Below are 22247 nucleotides of genomic sequence, written 5' to 3' on the forward strand. Positions count from 1 at the left end.
TTATACCTTGGGTGGGGCTGGCACTCAACCAGGGCCCAGATTCCTGCCCTGGGAGGGTCCCAGTAATACAGGCTTCTTCCTGTGCTGTGCCCAAAACACCCTTCTCCAGCTGAATTCCCTGGAGATTCCTCCATGCCTCCGTTCCAAGAAACTTTCCCAGGTGGGGAGAGTGAGTAGCAGGTCCCCAGATGATGTTGAGACAGGTGATCGAGACAGGAAAATAAATAAACAGGGAAATGCATACCTTAAATGACCAAGCGAGAAAAGCCAGATTGTTGAGGGGGAGGCAAAGAGGTGGAAATAGACTGAAGGAAAGAGCAGGAGAGATAGAGACTGGCTCTGAGACAGGGATAGAGGGACACAACAGGAATAGAGGGAAACTGTGACAAGCCAAGGCCAGGCAAGGCTAAAATACACAGAAACAGGGAAAGAGAAAGACAAGGAGACAGAGACAAAGAGGAGATGCAGACCCAGCGTATGGAGAGGCTTTGTCTCTTTGGCATGAGCCCAACCCACAGCTGGAGCAGTGGGCTCAGTGTGTATCTCAGGGACAATTCCCCATGGAGGTTGAGGGACTGAGGCTCTGCATTCCATCTTTGTGTGACCATCTCACATTCTCTCTGTCACCTGTGTGTCCCTGGATGATACACAGGCCCATGAATCACAGAAGAGCATCAGCATTGCCTTGGCCAACTCCCTCATTTCAGGAGAGAAATGGAGGCCCCAGGGGGTGGGGGGAGGGTGACTCACAAGAAGGGTCACACAGTAAATCATCCTAACAACCAGGAAGCCTCAATTTTAGCTCTGGGCTCTCATTCCTCATGCCAGCTACCTCCCCCTACAAGGTGAGCCGAACGTTGGAAAAGACCCCGAGTTCTGGAGTAGGTGTCAGACATCGTCTCCTTTGAGAATTAACTCCAGAATTTGTATAGCACAGCGCTGTCCAATAGAACTTTCTGCAGTGACGAAAATGTTCTATACGTGCTATCTAAAATGGTAGCCATCAGCCACCTGTGGCTAGCGAGCACCTGAAAAGTGGCCAGTGCAAGTGAGGAGTTGCATTTCTGATTTTATTTAATTTTAGTTTAACCAGTCCCATGTGGCTAGGAGCTACCCCACTGGCCAGCACAGATCTAGATGAGCTACTACCCATCGAGGAGGTTGGAAAAAATAATGATAGTGCTCTTTTGCTAGGTCTTACTATGTGCAGGCCCTGTGCTAACATAGCTTTGCATGCATGCATGCACAATTTTACAGATAAGGAAACTAAGCTTTTCTAGTTAAGAGGCCACTTAGCTTCAGATCCTTGCTCTTCTACTTACGGTTTGTGTGACCATGAGCAAGTGACTTCCTGTCTGTGTCTCAAAGTACCAACCTTATAGAGTTTTGTAAGGATTAAATTAGTTGATACATCTAAAAGCTTTTAGACCAGGGTCTGGCACTAATAAGGGTATTAAGAATAAGCACTCAATAAATTCATTCATTCAGCAAGTGTTTACTGAAACGTTGGTGTGTGCGAGGAACTATCTTAGAGACTTGGGATACAACAGTGAACAAAACAAAACAGCTATTATCATTTCCACAGTCACAAGTTAGTACGAGCCAAGATATGAACCCAGGTCTTACTAATTCCAAACCCCAGGATGATTCCAACGTCATCTGCATCTGCAGTCAAGGAGACCCAAAGAAAGTACATAAAAGGTCCCTGTTTGGTGTTTAATTATATCAGAATGAATGGGAACCAGATCACCAAGTAAGGATTCAGGTTGTTGGACTGTGGCAAGCTGGTCCTGGTTAATTGCTTCTCATGGCCTTCTGGAACCAGTCCACATATTTGCAGACCTTTGTGTAGACACCGGGCTTTTTGGTGATGGCACATGGATCCTGGCCCCAGGAGATAATGCCTTGCAGAGAGCTGTTACAGACCAGAGGTCCCCCAGAGTCACCCTGGGAATGGGGAGAGAGAAGGCCAGTCAAAGCAAAGGGGAGAGTTGGGCGTGGTGGTAGGGAGTAAATGAGATGGTGTTGGGGGTGGGGTTGAGATTGAAGATTGAGTTGGCAATGGGATTAGCGATAGGATTGGGTAGGAGGTTGGGGTTAGGGATGGGATTAGGGGTGGGATTAGAGCCTAAAATGAGTTTGGGAATGTTTGGGTTGGAAACGGGTGGGAATGGGGTTGGAACTGGGGCTGGGGTAAAGGTTGTTTTGAAGTTGGATATGGGAATTGGGGATGGAGATGGATTTGGGGTTGCAGGGGGAGGTGGGGTTGGAGTTGAGGATGAGATTGTGGAGGGACATGAAGACTTAAGTGAGATTGGAGATGGAGATAGGAATGTGGTTGGAGACCTAGGCCCTGCCCTCTGACCTGGCAGGAATCCTTGCCCGCTTCTTGAACGCTGGCACACACCATGGTGTCTGTGATACTGCCGGGATAGGCATCCTCACACTCCTTGTGCTCAGTGATGGTGACGTTGGCACATTGCAAGCTGTGGGGCAGGTGCACTGTGGAAACAGCATGAGAAAGTATGGGAAGCGGGCACCCCTTCTCCCTGTAGTGGTTACTCTGAACCCAATATCTGGAAAGACTTTCCTTCTTTCTTGCAGCCAACTCATCTCTCTGCTTGTAGCAATAGCAATAATAATGCTATCAAGTAAATTCTTTATGCCAGATGCTCTACATTATCTCTGATCCAACCCTGGGAGGTAGGTGTGATTATTCTCATTTTATAGAGAAGAAAATCAAGGTTCAGAGAGGTGAAGTCACTTGCCTAAGGTTCTGCAACTAGCAAGCGTGGAGCTGGGATTGCACATTATATCTGTCTGACTCCAAGGCCCAAACTTTTGTCTCCACCCTCCCCAGCCCTTCCTTTAACACTCTTCCTTTCAACTTATCCCACCAATGACACCCCCACGTAATCTCTTCTTATGTCACTATGACTCTCATTTTTAAAGATTCCTCTAGCTCCCTGAATCCTCCCAGTCATGACTCCCCCATGTTCCCTTTTGGAGCCCCTACACTGGGGGCTGGAAGTGGTGCCCCAGCCAGAAATGAGGCAGCGAGTGCCAGCAGTGACACAGTGTGATGACAGGGTGATGGGTCGCACGGCCCGGGTGATGAAAGCTGGTGCCGCTATTTTCACCAACATGATGTCATTGCGGTGGTCTTTGTTGGGGAGGCTGTTGTTGAACTCTGGGTGGAGGAAGGACTCAGTGGCTGTTCGAGTCTGCTCACAGCCATCCTGTTGCTGGAGGTTGTGCTCCCCCAGGTGTACTACGCAGTGGCTGAGGTGGAAGAGAGGACAGTCAGAGATGAAAAGGTTAGGAGAGACATGAGATGGGGGGAGGCACAGAGGGAGAGATGAATGACATCTGTGAGAATGAAATAACATAGCTCCACTTCCAACCTCATTCCCATCTCCCACTAAAGCCCCCATTCAAGACATATCCCCAACTCTGTGCCCAACCCCATTCCAGTTCCATAATCATCCCTCCCTCCATCTTCAATCCCAACTCTAGCCCTACCATCAATGTTAATGCTTACCCATCCCCATCTTTCACCCACATCTTTCACCCTGGCTTCCCCACACCCCCATCACATCTTCTCTATCCCCAAACCCATCTCCATCCATCTCTCCATCTTCGGCCCCCTCCCAACCCCACTCCAGCCCCCGCACCCACGGCTTGCGGCAGTGGGCTGCTGTCAGGAGCCATTTGGGAGCGATGAGGGTTGCCCTACAAAGCAGCCGTGTCTTCTGGAACAGTGCCACCTGCCAGGGCTGGGAATGAGGAGTGCATTCGTACCCCTTGATGATCCTGGTCTCTCCCCCTACATGCCCTGGAGGGGTAGGGGTAAAAGAGGGGACTCAGGCATGAGAGGAGGTAGGATGGGAAAACTACAAGAAATGGGGTTGGTGAGGACAGAGAGAAAGTGGGTGGTCTGGGCCCCAACCCAGTGCCCTGCTGTAATGCACTATACAGACAGATCAGGCATTAAATGATCGAAATACATAGATCCAAACTGGTTGGTCAGTAGCCACTGCCCTGAGCTCTACGCAAGTGTCCCCTATCCCAATCCAGCTGCCCTGGCCTCTCCTCCAGGATCTCCTTGACCTCTCCTCATTCTAGCATCTAAAGGGATTATGCCTCGTACAGCATGGGACATATCCAGAATCTCATCATGGCTCTCTCTGTTCAGACGCCCTATGTGTTGTTCTATATTTTGAGCATCAGCCCTGTTAATGTCCAGGCATAGAGGGTTGGGGGATCCTAGAGATTCGAGAGGGAGGTCCCTGCCCTTCCCAATCCCTCAAGGTACCTGTCACCAGAGCAAGCATGATTAATCGCAGAATCATCACGGCCCAGAGCGGGGAAGGGCAGGCCCCAGGTTCTTCTGGAAACAAGGAGGGACACAGGGACAAAATCACTTGACTAGGAGATTGGGGTTCATGCCCTCTCCTCTCTCCCTCACCTGCTCTAGCTCCCTGCTTCCCCCAGGGAGAAACCATAGGGCTTGGGAAGTCCCGATTCTCACAGCACTCCAACCTTCAAACGCTTCAAATAAATCTGGTACCGAGGGTGGCCTTGGAAGGGGCCTGATCTTAGCTAGAAGCTTCCAGTATCCCAAGGAGGATGTGGAAGCTGTTGGGAGAGGTTCCATTTGGGCAGGGATGGGCTGGCCCTGTTTTAAGTCAGCCACTGAACGCCTGTCTGAGGCACATTTTGGCGAATGATTTCCTTCTTGCCCACCTGAGACCTGGCTCAGGGTTTGGGGTGGGAGGAATAAGTGGACCAGGCTCCATTTGGTAACCATCCCATTTTTCTTGTCCCAACAACAGGGTGATTGAGGTCTGCCCAGGGTGGAGTAGGGGCTCACCCTAGGACAACAGTCCTGGCCCCCACCTTGCTGAACCCCTTTTCCTCTGAGGCATGGCTGACAGAGCTGGGCAAGGGTGGTCAGGGGCAGGGCCCTCAGCTGCCCTGGCCAGCGGGGGTGGGGGTGGAGGGCTGAGCTCAGCAGCAACCAAAGCTGGGTCAGAGGTTATTGAGGTTGGAGCATATTGGTGGGGGTGAGAGACACAGACAGAGGCAAAGATTCATCACCCAAGCCGAGAAGGTCGGAAGCAGAGGGAAGAATGGGCGTGGAGACAGAGGCATGGCACAGTTGGTCAGGGCAGGCACCTGGAGAGAGGTGTGCTGGGGGGAGGGTTTCCCTTGCCTTCTCTCCCGGACTCACGACTCTGGGGCTGGGGCTCTGGGGGCCCGGCGACGGTGGTGGCGGAGGCAGGCTGGGTCGGAACAGGAGGCACAGGCCAGCAGACAGGCAGGGGCGGGGGCAGCCCCGGGCGGGCCCAGGATGAAGGGGCCTCCTAGCCCTGCCTTATCACCCTGGAGGCGGGGTGTGTGAGGGGGCCCTCCCCAGGCTGGCCCAGGGCTTCAGAGGTGCTACCTGCCACCACTGTCACCTCCCCAAGCCCCTCTGTTCTCTGCTTTTCTCGCTTTCTTCGTGTCTCTGTCCGTCCATCTGTCAGTCTGTGTCCTTCCCTTCCTTCCTCATCTCTCTCAGTCTGCACCTCTCTGTCTCTCCTTATGTCTGTCATTCTCTAATTCTATCTCTGTGTATGTGTGTCTGTCATTTTTCTCTTCCTGTCTGTATTTCTGTCTCTAATTCTGTCTCTTATGTGTCCCTGCACCTTTGTCCCTTTCTGTTTTTCTGTCTTTCTGCGTGTCTTTCTCTGATTCTTTGTATCTTTCTTGCTCCGTCTTTGTCTTTTTTATGACTCTCTTCTACTCTTTTCCCCCTCTGTCTCTCTGTCTCTTTTTCTCTTTCCACCTAATTTTCATGTCTTTCTGTCTCTGCTCCTCTCCCTGTCCCTCCATCCCCACCCGCACCAGCCCAGGTTCACCCCTGGCCTCCTCTGGGCTTCTCCCGTTCACCATTGCAAGGAGGGGGAATAACTGGGGCAGCACAGAGGTGGGGCTGGGGCCAGGAGAAGGGGCAGGACAGGAGGATGGGGGAGGCAGGTCGGGGCCTGTGGGAGTCATGGCCCAGGAAAAGGAAATTAAGCCTTTGCAGACTCCCCAACCCTTCAAGGCTGCTCTGGGGCTGTGCATCTCAGCTGACCCTTCCTTTTGCTTTCCTCTCCCAGCCTCCCAGGCCTCCAGATACCCCAGGGTCCTAATCCAGCTGCTTTGTAGCACTTACTGTCTGTGTGACCTCAGCGGAATGACTTCCCCCCTTAATTTCCTCATCTGCAAATGTGCTGATCCCCACTCTTCCCAGCTTCTTTGTTATCAGCTCTCCCCCTCTCTGTCTTCCTCTCCTCTCTCCTCTACCAGATGTGGAACAAGGCAGGGTAAGCCTAGGTGCTAATAGCAGCCAGCCTTAGCTCTTCCTACCAGTGTGACATGGGACAAGGAACTCCACCTCTGTGAAGCTCAGTTTCTTCACTTGTGAAATGGGTATGAAATGGGAGTGGCAACCCTGCCTCATGGGGTTGAGATGAGGACTCTAGAAGATTCTGCATGGAAAGAACCAAGCACAGTAGGTACTCAGCAAACGTTTCTATCACTGTATGATCATTCCTCACTCTTTTCCATCTCTAATTCCACTTTGATGGATTTGGGGAGAAGATAGTCTCTTTCCACATTCCCCCGTCTTTGTCCTGGAAGACATGGTAGAGACAGAATCCAGGAGGTAAACAGGATCTCTCTTGCTTTGCAAAGCTGCGCTCCATGCTTCGTCATTGCAGACATATTAAAGTAAACTCACATCCCACATTAAATATAATGTGTGTTCAACTACAGACGAGTCGAATTGCAGTTGGCAAGCTGAAAGAAGATTGCGTTTTATAGACATTTAATTGAACAGTCATAAATTTTTATTTTGCAGTATTCCTTTTGTTGTTTAGGAGCCAATACTTTTTTTTTTTCTCTTTAGGTCCTTCATGGTCCCTTGAAAAACTTAACTCTGGGCCCTGTTCTCATCAAGCTGACTGGAGAAAAAATGGTTCTTGATTTTATTGTCATAAGTAACTTTTTCTATTCCATTCCTGTGTGACCTTGGGAAAAAACTCTCACCTTCTTTGATCTCTATTTTTACACTTGTAGGTAGGGAAACCCATGAACTCTCCATTCAGTTTCAACCAGCATGGGCATATCAAATAGACATAACCCTTCTTCCAGTTATATTTATTCCAGATAGTCACCCTCCTCCCAACCATGGGTCTTAGAAGGGGTGACTAAAGTTGGAGTTCCTGGAAGAAGCCTCCCAGACTGAGAAGAGTAGAAGCTGTGGATGATGATGGAGGAGGTGCTGGTGTTCTGAGAGTCAGAGTTGCCACCAAGCTGAGGCTGGAGGTGGAAGGAGAAGGTCAGTTGTTCCTTATGATGTTCTGAATCCAGTCCACATATCTGTAAATCTTGGTGTAGGCTCCTGGAATGCCTTTTTGCCCACAAGTCCTCACGGACCCCCAGGACACCAGACCCTGAAGGACTCCTCCGCATACCAGCGGGCCTCCAGAGTCACCCTGGAGGGAAGAAGGAGAAAAAGCACTTCCTGAATCAGAGAGAAATCCTGTTCCCACTTTCCTCTCTCCAACCCACCAACCTATTCCTGGTTTTGAGGAGAGTGACTCCAAGCATGGTCATTGGGGAAAAATACACAGACAGGTCCCCTGAGGACAATGGCAGGAATCCTGACCAATGGAGAAGAAAGCACCATCTGTAAGGGCCAACCCCAAGGAAAGAGGGGTGGTGGGGGTCTCCATAATGGGTAGAAGATTGTCTTAAGGACAATGGCTGGGGCCTTGCCCAATGAGAGAAGAGAATAATATCTCCAGTGACCAATCCCAGGGAGGGTGGGACTCTATAAAGGGCAGAGGATTATTATAAGGACAATGGCTAGAGCCCTGGCAATAAGGGAAGAGAACACTATCATTGATGATCAATCCCAGGGAAGGGCAGAAGTTTCCCTGAAGGATAATGGCTAGGGCCCTAGCCGGTGAGTGAAGAGAATATTATATTCAATGACCAATCCTATGGGAGGAGGGTGGGACACCTTAACGGGTAGAGGGCTCTCTCATGGACAACGGCTAGGGTCCTTGCCAGTGAGATGGGGCAGCCTCCTCTGGAGGACCCAAGAGGGCAAGAATGCAGAATTAGAGAGTGAGATGATCCATCGACTCCCTTTCCTGCTTTTCTCACTCACCTGATCTAGCCACCAACCGGAGGATGGTATAGGGAAGACTCAGAGACTAAGACAACTGGTTTCCAGCTTGAGTTCCAAGTCCTGGCTAACCCTTTGCCCTCCCATCCTCTCTTTATCTCTTCCTCTCCCTCTCTTTGTGACGGTCCCCAGCTTTCCTCTTCTGTCTCCTCCCTCCCTCTGCTCTCTCTGTCCACCCCCTGCCTCTCTCTCTCCGCTATTCCCTGGTTCTATCTCCTGTTTTCTGCTTCTCTCCCTCCCTTATTCTGGCTCTCTCCTGCCTTCTGACCCCATCTGTCCCCCACCCTCCATTCATTCCCTTTCTCCGGCTCCTTCTCCTGTCTATCCTCCCTCCAGCTCTCCCTCCCTTTCCCTCCTCCCTTCAGTCTCTCCCCTTCCCGTCTCTGTCCCTCACTTCCTCTCTTGGGACACCTGGAGTCCCTGCATTCACACACCTGGCAGGCGTCCTCCCCGGGCAAGCCACCTACACACACCATGTTGTCCGTGATTCTCCCAGGGAACACTGCACGGCAGGCAGCATCTGAGACAATGGAGGGGTTGAGGCACTGGAGCCGGTCTGGGAATAGGCCTGGGGTGGAAGGTGGGTGCTGGAGGGTCTCCCAAAGCTCTACATGTTGGGGCCACATCCCTGCTCACAAGGAAGCCTAACTCCTGACCACCAGCTCCAAGCCGATACCGCTAGCCCCTTGGCAATCTCTAGCCCACAAACCTAAAACCTCTAAATTTCATATTTATGACTCCATTTCATGGTGACCCTTGATCCCAGCTCACTGGCTCAGTCCCCCTGACCTTTGAGCTACAATTTTAAATGCCATGACTCAAGACTCTCTTGTCTTCCAACCTCAGATACTATGAATCCAGACTGACCTTCTTATCCAATCCCAGATACTGACCTTTGACCTTCAATCTCATTTTCCTTCCAGCCCAGCTTGACCACCTGTCTGCTCTCTCCGCTGACCCCATGTTCCTTGCCTTCACCTCTAACCTCAGCTCTGTATCCTCTAAGCCTTTACTTCATTGACCCTAGCTCCACAGTGACCTCTGATCCTAGTTTATTTGACCCCAGACTCCATGACCCCTAACCTCTGGTCCCAGACCCTAAACCTCATGACTTCCAACCCCAGACATGTGATCCTTGATTGAATCTCAATTGCCATCCTCAGATTGTGACCAGATAGCAGTGCAACATCTGGATCCCATGAGCACAGCTCTACAATGACCTCTAACACCAGAAGCCATGAACCGTGACCCCTTCTTGACTTCCCTAGATTATATGTGTGTGTGTAAATATATATATATATATATATACATATATATATATACACATATATGTATATATATTTGCCACAGTTTGATGACCCCTGACATCACTCTGGAGCCCTGGTGGCTCAGTGGTTAAGAGTTTGGCTGCTAACCAAAAGGTCAGCAGTTTGAATCTACCAGCTGCTCCTTGGAAACCCTATGGGGGCGTTCTACTCTGTCCTATAGGGTTGCTATGAGTTGGAATCGACTCGATGGCAATGGGGTTTTTTTCCTCATCACTCTGACCTTACCACATCCATGACCCCGACTTCTGACTCCATACCGAATCCCTTAACCACTTTGACTCTCAAGACGCACCTGACCCACCATGATCTCTGACCCCAATCCAAGATCCCTGATGGTCGCCCCACACCCTGACCCTTTAACTACCCTTCCTTTGAGATGTCATGACTCTTGACCTCTCACCTTACACCCCAAATGCTTATGCACCCTGACCTCTGACCCCAGGACTTCCTTACTCCATGGTCAGTTGGTGGTGCCCCAGCCCGAAATGTGGCACTTGGTATCAGCGGTTGCACAGGTGCTGGGCAGGGGCAGGGTCTGGACACCACGGGTCAAGCGGACAGGCATGCCCAGCTGCAGAAGTCGAAGGTTGTGGTCATGGTTCTGCACGGCTCCCTGGTAGCTGGGGTAGGTCACGGAGAAGCCGCTGCGCCGAATCTGCTCCATCCAGTCCAACTGGCTGAGGCTGTGCTCCCCCAGGCGCACCCAATACCTGCTGGGAGGTGGTGGCAGCTCAGCAGGTAGCAGGTGGGCAGGCACCCAGGCACCCACACCCGCATGCCACACTCCTAGACCCTCCTGCCTCTCTCTGCTCCCCTGCATCTCAATCACTGTCCTCTTCCTCACTCTCTCTAAGTCTCTCTCTTTCAATCTCTCAGTCTCTATCTCTGCCTTTCCATTTTGGTTGTTCACCCCGTTTCTCCTCCTGTGTCTTGATCCCCATGCAGTGCACCTGTGTCTCTCTCTGATTCTATTAACTATGAGTCCCACGAAGGTAGGGATATCTGTCTGCCTTGTTCCCTGCTGGATTCCCAGAACCTAGAAGACTGCCTGACGCAGAGAAATTGCTGTAAACACTGTTGAATGAATGAACGGGTGAATAATGAATGGGCTGTCTTTGTCCTGTCCCTGAGTCTCTGTTTCCTTGTATCTGAGCTCCCCTTTCACAAAAAATCCAGAGCACAGACCTGGAAAGCCCAAGCCCTTCATTTAACTGATGGGACCACTGAGGCCCAGAGAGGTACCAGACTTAGTCTCTGAGGCTGCAGAAAGAGTTTGAGTCAGATATGGGTCCACGGCCCAGACTGGGTCAGGTGACTGATGTCATTTAGTAAAGAAGTGAGATGTGAGGGAATGGGAGAGGATGGGTAGGAAGATCCCAAGGCCCTCCTTTCCCCTCCCCTCCATTTCATCCTACTGCACCCCAGGCCACTGTTGAGGAGGTTCTACTTCTTGTCTAACCTCACACTTTCTTGCTTCAGGGCCAGCTTCTTACCCTTCAGCATCCCCCTCCCTTGAGACTTTGATCCCAGCAATCCCCTCCAAAGACTCTCTCCTCACCCACCTCAGAAATGGACTCAGACTAGGCTTACCTGCCACTACCGTGAGCAGCTGTAAGAACCCACCTGCGGTCAATGAGGACATCCCCACAGCGCAGGGTGGTGCCCTCAAACAACTCCACCTGCCAAGGCTGTGCATTAGGGAGACACTCGGCCCTGGGGACAGGCCAGAAAGATGGAGTCAGAGACATAAAGATTATGGATCTGAGATAGGAAAAGAGACACAGAAAGACAGACAGAGAGGTAAGAGAAAGACAGAGACAGGGAGAGAAACAGGCAACAGAAGGAGAAAAACAGGGAAGAGAGAGAAACAAGGAAGAGAAAGATAGGCAGAGAGAAAAATCGACAAAAGAAAGACACAGGCAGGGTGACATAAAAACCCAGTGATGTATAGAAACGACATAGCAAAACACCAAGAGAGACACAGAAAGGAAGAGAAAGAGGGAAACAGAGAGAGAGAGATGCTTAAAGACTGGAGGGAAATAGAGACAGGAATTCAGAGAGAGAACAGAAACAGTGACAGAGATAGAAGAGATGGATCAAAAGATATAAGGAGACAGAGATAAGCATGACCCCAAGGCTGGAGGCATAGTGACTCCCCTCCCCTCTTCAATACAAGGCTGGGATCCAGAGCTGAGATGGGGAGATGGGGGTCTTCATGTGGGACCAAGCCCCGGCCCCCTGGGGGAACTCACCGATAAGACATACAAGCAAAAAGATGCTGGACCCCATGGTGGGGCCACCACCAAGATCTGGAGAAAAGGTGAGGGTTCTCAGAAGATGGCTGTTTCCCTGTCAACCCACCTCCCCTTCTTTCCCTGTCCCTCCCACCTCTTCCCTGTCTTCTTCCTTTGCAGGGAAGCCCCTCCCCTCCCCATCCTCCACCTCTGTGTGTCATCTCCTTGGTGTCTGTCTCTCCCCTTCTCACCTTATCTCTTTGTCTGCTGGATCCCTTATGTGGGTATCACAGTTTCTGCCTGTCTATCCAGCTGTCTGTCTGTCAGCCTGTCTGCTATCTCTCTATATACCTACCTGCTTGTCCTTTCATCTGCCGGACACCTGGTCCGTCAACTCCCCCACTGTCCACCTGGCTCCTCAGCCACCTGTCATGCTTCCCCACCTGTCCTCTTCCTTCTGTCTGCCTGTCCCAAACCAGATGCTGGCCAAGGTTTTAATTCTCTTTGTTCCAGCTCATCCAATTTCCTGGTTGAGGGAAGAGGACAAGAAAGGCAAGGATGGGGCGGGTCTCCTCTAAACCTGTAGAAGCTCTTCTCAGCCTAATGACACTTAATGGAGCTTTACAGCTCATTGGAGGGGGCAGGGAGGGATGAAGGGGGCCAGGGTGGCTCAGGAGAGGAGTCTCAGCCCCCCTTTCCTCTTCCTCCTCTCCAAACAGCCAGCACCTCTGGACTGATGATGACTCAAGATGACAGAGGAGCTGGGTTCTAATCCCAACTCCTGTGATGAGGGCTCAGGAAGGGTGGGGAGCAGTGACCTCTGGGGCCTGATCCCACAGAGGTCAGGGGAGAGGCAGGAAGACACTGACGCTGAGAAAGCAGGAGAGGACTCAAGATTTGAAGTGACAGGCAGGAAGTCCAAGAGCAGAGACAGAGAGAGAGAGAGAGAGGGAAGACTTTAAAACAAGGCAATCATGGAGAGAGAGATTTCCAAACTGGGTTCTATGGAATTCTGATTCTAATTGAATTTCTGAAATGCACAGTCAACTCTTGACTATCTCGGAGGACCCTTGCCTTCCCTGTTTCAAGAAGCACCAAAAACTAAACTAAACTCATTGCCAGGGAGTCCATTCTGACTCATGGTGACTCCATGTGTTATGGGATAGAATTGCTCCATAGCGTTTTCTTGGCTGTGATCTTTACCAAAGCAGATCACCAGGGTTTCTTCCTCAGTGCCGCTGGGTGGATTTGAACCACCAACCTTTAGGTTAGCAGTTGAGCACAAACTATTTGTGCCACCCAGGGACCTTGCTTAGTGGCTCTCTCTGTCTTTCTCTCTCTCTCTCTTTTTCTTTTTTTTTTGAAATTCTCTGATAGACCTTTTTTTTTTTAATTGTACTTTAGATGCAGGTTTACAGAGCAAACTAGTTTATCATTAAACAATTAATACACATACTGTTTTGTGACATTGCATGCCAACCACATAACATATTAACATTCTCCCCTTTTTGACCTTGGTTTCCCCATTACCAGCTTTCCTGTCCCCTCCTGCCTTCTTGCCCTTGCCCCTGGGCTTACGTACCCACTTAGTCTCACTTTGTTTTATGGGCCTACCTAATGTTTGGCTGAAGGGTGAACCTCAGGAGTGACTTCATTCCTGAGCTGTAAGGGTGCCCGGGGGCCATACTCTGAGGGTTTCTCCAGCCTCTGTCAGACCAGTAAGCAGTAAGTCTGTTTTTTTTTTTTTTGTGTGTGTGTGTGAATTAAAATTTTGTTCTACATTTTTCTCTAGCTCTGTCCGGGACCCTCTATTGTGATCCCTGTCAGAGCAGTTGGTGATGGTAGCCAGGCACCATCTAGTTGTGCTGGCCTCAGTCTGGTGGAGGCTACTCACCAAAGTAGAATGTAGAGCATTTTCTTTATAAACTATGTTATGCCAATTGAGCTAGATGTTCCCTGAGACCATGGTCCCCAGTAGTGGCTCTCTTTTGACCCACAGACTGCCAATTTGTGGCTTCTGGATAAAGCCAACTCCCTCTTTCTGCAGCTGCAGTGAAGCCCAAAGAAGGGAAGAATTGGCTTGTGGGCACACAGACCCTACTTTCAGAGAAATCTTGGGGCTTTGAACATCACTTGTCACCTCCCCCAGGCAGCCTCCCAGAGTTCACAAGTCTCAACGCCTCAAGTCTTTACTGTTGGGGATCATAATAAGCTCATTATGAAGTCCATTCCCTAGAAAGAACCCAGCCACCCCAACCTATGTGGTGAAGGCACAGAGCATGGGGGCCCTCATAAATGTGGAAACTGAGGCACAGTAAGATGAAGTCACTTGCCCAAAGTCACACATCTGGTAAGTAGCAGAACCATGATTTGAATCAGGCAGGCTGGCTCCAGAAACTACATTCTTAATCATTACCCAAACATATGAATGAATACACAAATGACTAAATGAATTAATATGTTCCCATGTGAATAGATGAAGGTATGAATCCTCCTACAGGTTCAAAAAAAGAAGATGGTTTTTGGACTACATAGGCCACAGCCTCATCTATCCTGAGAACAGAAGAACTAGATGGTGTCCGGCTACCACTAGTGACCATTCTGATCAAGGAAACAATAGTTGATCCTGGATAGAATGGGAGAGATTTGTAGAACAAAGCTCAAATTAAAAAAGAAAAAACTCAAATTTAGCTCAAATTTTAAAAAAGGCTAGACTTTCTAGACCAGTAGAGACTAGAGGAACCCCCAAGACTATTGCCCTAAGGTATCCTTTAAACTATGAACTGAATCCACTCCTGGAGGTCACCTCTTTCACCTAAATATCAGATTAGCTCATAAAATAAACAACATCACCCTTGAGGACTGTGCTCCTTTAAAAAAAATAATTATCTGTATGAGACCAAAAGGTCAACATTCATCCTAAAGCAAAGACGAAAATGTCGGGGGTGGGCAGGCAGGAAAGCTAGATTAATGGAAACAGAACAACTAGAATGGAAATAATGAGAATATTGACACAATGTGGAAAATGTAACAAATGTCACTGAACAGTATGTATAGAACTGTTAAGTGGGAACCTGATTTGCTGTGTAAAAGTTCCCCCAAAACACAATAAAATATTTAAAGGAAAAAGAAGATTGTTTTTGGAATCCTACAGATGTGGGCTGATACCTCCTCATCGCATGACTCAGTCTCTTCTCCTGACCTCAGTTTTCCCACTTGAAAAAATGGGGCTGGGGAGAGACTAATGTTTGCACACTGCTCCCTCTCAGGAACATCAAAAAAAGCAACAAAAGATGGATGGGAATATCAGGTATGTCAAGTGTACATGCTACCAAAATTACACTTACCAGTTGATTCCTTTGTAAAGAAGGAACTTTCAGAGTGGGCTTAGATGACAGAATCTTTTTGTCTAGATGTGACAAAATATCAGTTACAACTGTTGTTCTTTGCCCCCTTTTTCTCTGTTTTTCATCTCTCTTATTCTATTTCTCTATTTGTCTGCCTCTTTCATTCATTCACTTATTCATTCACTCAACAAACATTTCCTGAGATGCCTCTGAATCATGCTGGGACCAGAGTTTAATTAGAAGCAGTCCCACTTCCCCCTCCAGTTACCGCCCTGTTTCCCTGCAGACCTCCCCAGCATAACTTCTCCGTGGAGATCTCCTTGCTGCCTCCACTCCTCGCCCTCCTTTCTCCAGTCCACTCTTGTGGGGTTTCTGTTGCCTGCACTCCACAGCCATGGTCATGTTTTGGTCTCCAGAGACTTCCACGTTGTCCAATCCAATAGTCACCTCTCTGTCTTCATGTTACTCAACTTCTCAGCTGCCTTTGACATGGCCGGCTGCTCCTTCCTTCTTGAAACACATGCCTCTTCCGGCTTCCAGGGCACCATGCTTTTCTTGTTTTCCTCCTACTTCCCTGGCGCTCCTTCATGAATAGGCCTTTTTTCCTCCACCAATCTCTTAAAAACAAGGGTGTTCCCAGGGCCTCATCCCACCCTCCATTCTCCTCACTCCACAAGTTCTCCCTTCAGTGAGTTCATACACCTTGACTGTTTCACCTGTCCTTCATGGTAGGGTGGCTCTTAAGTCTCTCTCTCCAGCCCAGGTCTCTCTCCCAAGCTTCAGCCCTGTGCATCCAACAGCCTCCTGGAGAACTCAAAATGACCTCTCCCTCTTTCCCCACAAACCTGTTCCCAGACCCCACAGGCTTTCTTATCAGTTTGCCCAGATGTGGGGCAGAAGGGCAAGAAGGAGGGGTGAGGTTTAAAACTTGTCAGCAGTCAAACGTTAAAAATAGATTTAGCCGCAACACGGATGAATCTAGAAAAACATTATGCTGAGCGAAACAAGTCAGTTGCAAAAGGATAAATACTGTATGGTCTCACTTATATGAAATAAACAAATACATAGAAACCAGAGATTGTTAGTGAGTGGTTACCAGAGGTGAGAGGGAAGGGGAAAGGGGGGATGTTTTGCTTAGGGGCCCTTGAGTTTTTGTAGTTGTTAGTTGCTGTCAAGTCAATTCTGACTCATGACGACCCCATGTGTGCAGAGTACAACTGCTCCATAGGTTTTTTTTTTTTTTAAATAATAATATTTTATTGTGTTTTCAATGAAAGTTTACATAGAAAATCGGGTTCTCCTTTAACAATTTCTACATAATTCGTTCAGTGACATTGGTTACATTTTACAGTGCGCCAACTTTCTCAATATTTCCATTCTAGTTGTTCTGTTTCCAGTAATCTAGTTTCCCTGCTCCCTTGCCTTCTTGTCTTTGATTTAGAGTAAGTGTTGACCATTTGGCCTCATATAGATATATTTTTTTCTTTTTTTCTTTTGCTTTAGATGAAGGTTTACAGAGCAAATTAGCTTCTCATTAAACAATTAATGCACGTATTGTTTTGTGCCACTGGTTGCCAACCCAGTGACATGTCAACACTCTCTCCTTCTTGACCTTGGGTTCTCCATTACCAGCTTTCCTGTCACCTCTTGCCTTCTCGTCCTTGTCCCTGGGCTGGTGTGCCCATTAATTCTCGTTTTGTTTTACGGGCCTGTGTAGTCTTTGGCTGAAGGGTGTACCTCAGGAATGACCTCAGTCATTGAGTTAAAAGGGTCTCTGGGGGCCATACTCTTGAGGTTTGGGTTTCTCCAGTCTGTGTCAGACCAATAAGTCTGGTCTTTGTGTGTGTGTGTGTGTTAGAATTTTGTTCTACATTTTTCTCCAGCTCTGTCTGGGACCCTCTATTTTAATCCCTGTCAGAGTAATCGGTGGTGGTAGCCGGCCACCATCTAGTTGTGCTGGACTCAATCTGATGGATGCTGCGGTAGTTGTGGTCCATTAGTCATTTGGACTAATCTTTCCCTTGTGTCTTTGGTTTTCTTCATTCTCCCTTGCTCCAGATGGGGTGGGACCAGTGGAGTATCTTAGATTGCTGCTCACAAGCTTTTAAGACCGCAGATGCTACTCACCAAAGTAGGATGCAGAACGTTTTCCTTATAAACTATGTTATGACAATTGAGCTAGATGTCCCCCAAGACCATGATCCCCAGCTCTCATCCCAGTAATTCAGTCCCTCAGGGAGTTTGGATGTGTCTATGAAGCTTCCATGACCTTTCCTTGGTCAAGTTGTGCTGACCTCCCCCGTATTGTGTACTGTCTTACCCTTTGCCAAAGTTACCATTTATTTATTGCCTATTTAGTGTTTTTCCCTCCCTATCCTTTCCTTCCCTAAACAAACAAACAAAAAAAAACCCCAACCTATTGCCGTCAAGTTGATCCTGAAGCATAGTGACCCTATAGGACAGAGTAGAATTGCCCCGTAGGGTTTCCAAGGAGCCCCTGGTGGATTCAAACTGCTGACCTTTTTGTTAGCAGCCATAGCTCTTAACCACCACACCACCAGGGTTTCCCTCCCCTCCCTAGTAGCCACCAAAGATTGTTTCTTTCTGTGTGTAAACCTTTTCATGAATTTTTATAACACTGATCTCATGCAATATTTGTCTTTTTGTGATTGACTTTTTTCACAGCATAACGCCCTCCAGGTTCATCCATGTTGTGAGACGTTTCACAGATTCATCATTGTTCTTTATTGTTGCATAGTATTCCATTGTGTGTATGTACCATATTTTATCCATTCATCTGTTGATGGGTACTTAGGTTGTTTCCATCTTTTTGCTATTGTGAATACTACTACAACGAACTTGGGTGTCTATTTGTCTATTCGAGTGACGGCTCTTATTTCTCTAAGATATATTCCTAGGAGTGGGATAGCTGGATCGTATGGTATTTCTATTTCTAGCTTTTTGAGGAAGTGCCATATCGTTTTCCAAAATGGTTGTACCATTTTGCATTCCCACCAGCAGTGCTTAAGAGTTTCAATCTCCCTGAAGCCTCTTCAACGTTTGTTATTTTCTGTTTTTATGATTCGTGTCAGTAATGCCAGGGTGAGATGGTATCTCATTTTAGTTTTGGTTTGCATTTCTCTAATGGCTAGTGATCTTGAGCATTTCCTCATGTGTCTGTTAGCCACCTGAATGTCTTCTTTGATGAAGTGACTGTTCATACCCTTTGCCCATTTTTTTAAATGGATTTTTCTTTTTGTTGTAGAGGTGTTGGATTTTCCTATAGATTTTAGAGGTTAGACCTTTGTCGGATTTGTCATACCCAAATTTTTTTTTCCCAATCTGTAGGTTCTCTTTTTATTCTTCTGGTAAAATCTGTTGATGAGCCTAAGTGTTTAATTTTTAGAAGATCCCACTTCTCTAGCTTATCTTCTGGTATTTGTGTATTGTTAGTTATGGTTTGTATCCTGTTTATGCTGTGTATTAGGGCCTCTAGCTTTGACCTTATTTTTTTTTCTATGATCTTTATAGTTTTGAGTTTTATAGTTAGGTTTTTGATCCATTTTGAGTTAGTTTTTGTGTATAGTGTGAGGTATGGGTCTTGTTTCATTTATTTACAGATGGACATCCAGTTATGCCAGCACCATTTGTTAAAAAGACTGTCTTTTCCCCATTTAATGGACTTTGGGCCTTTTTTGAAGAGCAGGTGACTGTAGGTGGATGGACAGATGGTTTTTTAAAGGAGCACAGTACTCAAGGGTGATATTGTTTATTTTATGAGCTAACCTGTTATTTAGCTAAAAGATGACCTCATGGAATAGTTTTGGTTCAAGGTTTAAAGAGTATCTCAGGGTGATAGTCTCAGGGATCCATAAGGTTTTTAAGGCTGTGATCTTTCAGAAGCAGATCGCCAGGCCTGTCCTCTGAGGAGCCTCTGGGTGGGTTCAAACTGCCAACTTTTCAGCTGGTAGTCTAGCACATAGCCATTTGTACCACCCAGGGAAGAGTTTATGTTAATGGTGGGGGAATAATTTGGAAAAGAGTAGCGAAAATGGCGCTCAACATGAATGTAATCAATGCCACTGAGTTGTACATATGGAAATTGTTGAACTGGTGAAGGTTTTGTTGTGTATGTTTTCACCACACACACCCCCACACAAAAGTGGATTTAGACTCTTCATTACAATAAAACCTGCAGAAGCTTGAACCTGTGTAAGGTGGAAACCTGTCAGAGAAGGAAAACTCAAATATTTTTCACTAAGTCAAGTGATAGAAAAGCGGCAGGACTGCACCCTGTCAAAGGCAGAAAACTTTCAAAACCTGGAAAAACAAGGCAGTCCTGTCAGGTTTTGGTTCTCACAGGTTTCACTGTGTGATTCACCCCTGATGCTTGACTGACAAATGAAGTGTGCCATGTTGCATTTCGTTGAATTTGAACTTGCTTAAGTAGGCCATTATGGTGCTCTATGAGGCCCATGGAGCCCGTGCGGGGGGTGACAGTTTTGTTGAATGCCTTGCTCAAGAGCCCAGCATGCACTGAGTATTTGGAGAAGTGAAATCAGTGCCTTGGTCACTACCAATAATGGATAGAACACCAAAGGGAATAAGGAGTGTCTTGGTGAGGCCTTGTATCATGGCTTTCGTATGTGTATGTGACTTTAGTTAATATTTTGGGTATCTGTGAGACAAGAGAGTCACAGAGTTCTTTACCCCAAAGGGGTCAGCCTTGGATAAGGAATTGTTGCTGCTGTTATCTGTCTATCCTGACTCGTGATAACCCCATGTATTACGGAGTAGAACTGTGCTCCATAGGGTTTTCTTGGGTGTAATCTTTATTAAAGCAGATCACCAGGCCTTTCTCCCAAGATGCCACTGGGTGAGTTAGAACCACAAATCTTTGGCACCACCCAGGGACCTAATGGCCCAAGGGTCTGTAAAAATGTGCAGATAGGGCCGATTGCTGGCCAGGGCTAAATTGCTGATTGTATGGAGTGATGTAATTTAGGTAATATTTGGTATTGTAGCTTTAATGGGTGGAACTATGGCAGTTAAGGTTGTGATAATCCACCATGAGGTGTCATTTGCTCTTTCCAGGTTTTAGAATAGGCCTAACTGGCCTGTTAAATGGAGAAGCAGTGGAGAGAATCATTCATTCTCTAAACAGATCTTGTATAATGAATCCAATCCTTGAAGGCCCTGTTTTGATTTATATTGGGTTATATCAGCTATTTTAATGGGGAGGTGGGTACAGAGGGTCAGTGGGTCCCACTTCGTCAAGCTAATTGTAAGTGGCAAAAACTTTTTTAATTTATTACTCTTTGGGTCAGAGTAGCCATACCTGTACCCGTTGCTGTCAAATCGATTCTGACTCATAGTAACCCTACAGGAGAGAGTAGAACTGCCCCTATAGGGTTTCCCAGGCTGTACATCTTTATGGAAGCAAACCACTACATGTTTCTCCTGCGGAGCAGCTGGTGTGTTCGAACTGCCAACTTTTTGGTTAGCAACCAAGTACTTAACCCACTGTGCCGCCAAGGCTCCTTACAAGATAGCACAGGAAGGGGCTATGTTTTGTTCTGTAATACAAAAGGGCGCCATGAGTTGGAGCCAACTCAAAGGCAACTAACAACAAATGTACCCTCTGCTTTAAGGAGTGTGGCCTCAGTAGGTTACACTGTAACTGCTCTTCTCGTATAATGATTTATTTTGCTCAGCATGATGTTTTTAAGGTCCATCCATGTAGTTGCATGCATCAGGACTTCATTTCTCTTTATGGCTGTGTAGTATCCCATTTTGTATATGTACCATATTTTATTTATCCATTCACAAGAAAAGACACTCAATGGGTTTGCATATTGAATGGGCTATCAATCTTTCTCCTAAGTGCTTCCTCTATAGAATGGAGCCCAATGCCTGGTTGAGACACACAACCGATGGTCACAGGTAAGAGTCATTTCCCTGAGTCAGGGCTCAATCATGGTGTACGATGGAATCAAGACACAGATACACAGATACACAGGTCCAGGCCAAGACACATGACCCAAGGCTACTTCAAGGAGCATCCCAGTCTAGTACTCTGGTCCCTGAAATTCCAGTTATAGAAACTTCTGACTTAGATTGGTTAAATCTATAACAGAAGCTTGGGAGGACTCAGCAAATGCAAAACTAAGCAACACAGCTCAAAGTACATGTATGCCAGCATGCAGCAGAGCCGAAGCAAAAGAAGAAAAACTATGATGGTGGTGGTGGTGGTGGTGTTGCCAGGTGCCATAGAGTTGGTTCTGACCATAGCGACCCTATGTACAACAGAACAAAACACTGCCCGGTCCTGCACCATCCTCACAATCATTGCTATGTTTGAGCCTATTGTTGCAGCCACTGTGTCAATCCATCTTCTTCAGGGTCTTCCTCTTTTTCGCTGACCCTCTACCTTACCAAGCATGATGTCCTTCTCCAGGGACTGATCCCTCCTGATAACATGTCCAAAGTACGTGAGATGAAGTCTCACCACCCTTGCTTCTAGGTGATGATCACCTAGAATTCTGCTCATAGTGCCAACTGTTGTGATCACCTCACAGAAACAGGATGGATGTCTTGGTGCATGTATAGTGTCATTAATCTTGACATCTGAACCAAATTTTGAATGGGGAATCCATCCTGTTTCTGTAGGATGACCACCACATCATCTTTCAATACCCATCTCAAATGTCCCCTTCTCCAAAAAGCCTGACCTGGGTGTCTTGCCTCCTCAATCCTCTCACAACCTGTCTGCTTCTCTCAATCTTAACACTTAACCACTTATAATGGAAAGTTGGTCTTATATGCCCATTGCCTTCACTAGACTGGAGATCTCAACTGTTATGGGTTGAATTGTGTCCCACAAAAAGATATGCTGAAGTTCTAACCCTAATGTCTGCGAATGTGACCCTGTTTGGAAATAGAGTCTTCGAATATGTCATCAGTTAGGTTAACATGAGGTCATTGTCTTAGTTATCTAATGCTGCTGTAACAGAAATACCACAAGTGGATGGCTTTAACAAGGAGAAATTTATTTGCTCACAGTTTAGGAGGCCAGAGGTTTGAATTAAGGGGGCTAGCTCCAGAGGAAGGTTTT

General features: G+C 47.4%; 2 protein-coding genes across 2 annotated transcripts in view; both read right to left on the reverse strand.

The window, feature by feature from the left end:
* Window positions 1-1794: 1794 nt before the first annotated feature.
* The window catches only part of LOC101341091 (transmembrane protease serine 9), a 36373-nt gene continuing 15920 nt past the window's right edge, over window positions 1795-22247 (reverse strand). The window contains exons 6-14 of the mRNA XM_004381852.2: window positions 11176-11265; window positions 10066-10262; window positions 8659-8792; window positions 5234-5285; window positions 4316-4390; window positions 3679-3835; window positions 3017-3282; window positions 2366-2502; window positions 1795-1947 (exon numbers count right to left, since the gene is read on the reverse strand). Coding sequence (XP_004381909.2) covers window positions 1795-1947; window positions 2366-2502; window positions 3017-3282; window positions 3679-3835; window positions 4316-4390; window positions 5234-5285; window positions 8659-8792; window positions 10066-10262; window positions 11176-11265 — 1261 coding nt within the window. The remainder of the gene's footprint in view (window positions 1948-2365; window positions 2503-3016; window positions 3283-3678; window positions 3836-4315; window positions 4391-5233; window positions 5286-8658; window positions 8793-10065; window positions 10263-11175; window positions 11266-22247) is intronic.
* On the reverse strand, window positions 7371-11841 carry LOC101340840 (kallikrein-12). The gene is made up of 3 exons (XM_023736172.1): window positions 11805-11841; window positions 8659-8792; window positions 7371-7526 (listed from the first exon to the last, which is right to left on the reverse strand). The coding sequence occupies exons 1-3, from the start codon at window positions 11839-11841 to the stop codon at window positions 7371-7373; spliced, it is 327 nt and encodes a 108-aa protein (XP_023591940.1).

Source organism: Trichechus manatus, unplaced genomic scaffold, assembly GCF_000243295.1.
Source record: "Trichechus manatus latirostris isolate Lorelei unplaced genomic scaffold, TriManLat1.0 scaffold00087, whole genome shotgun sequence".
NCBI lineage: Eukaryota > Metazoa > Chordata > Mammalia > Sirenia > Trichechidae > Trichechus > Trichechus manatus.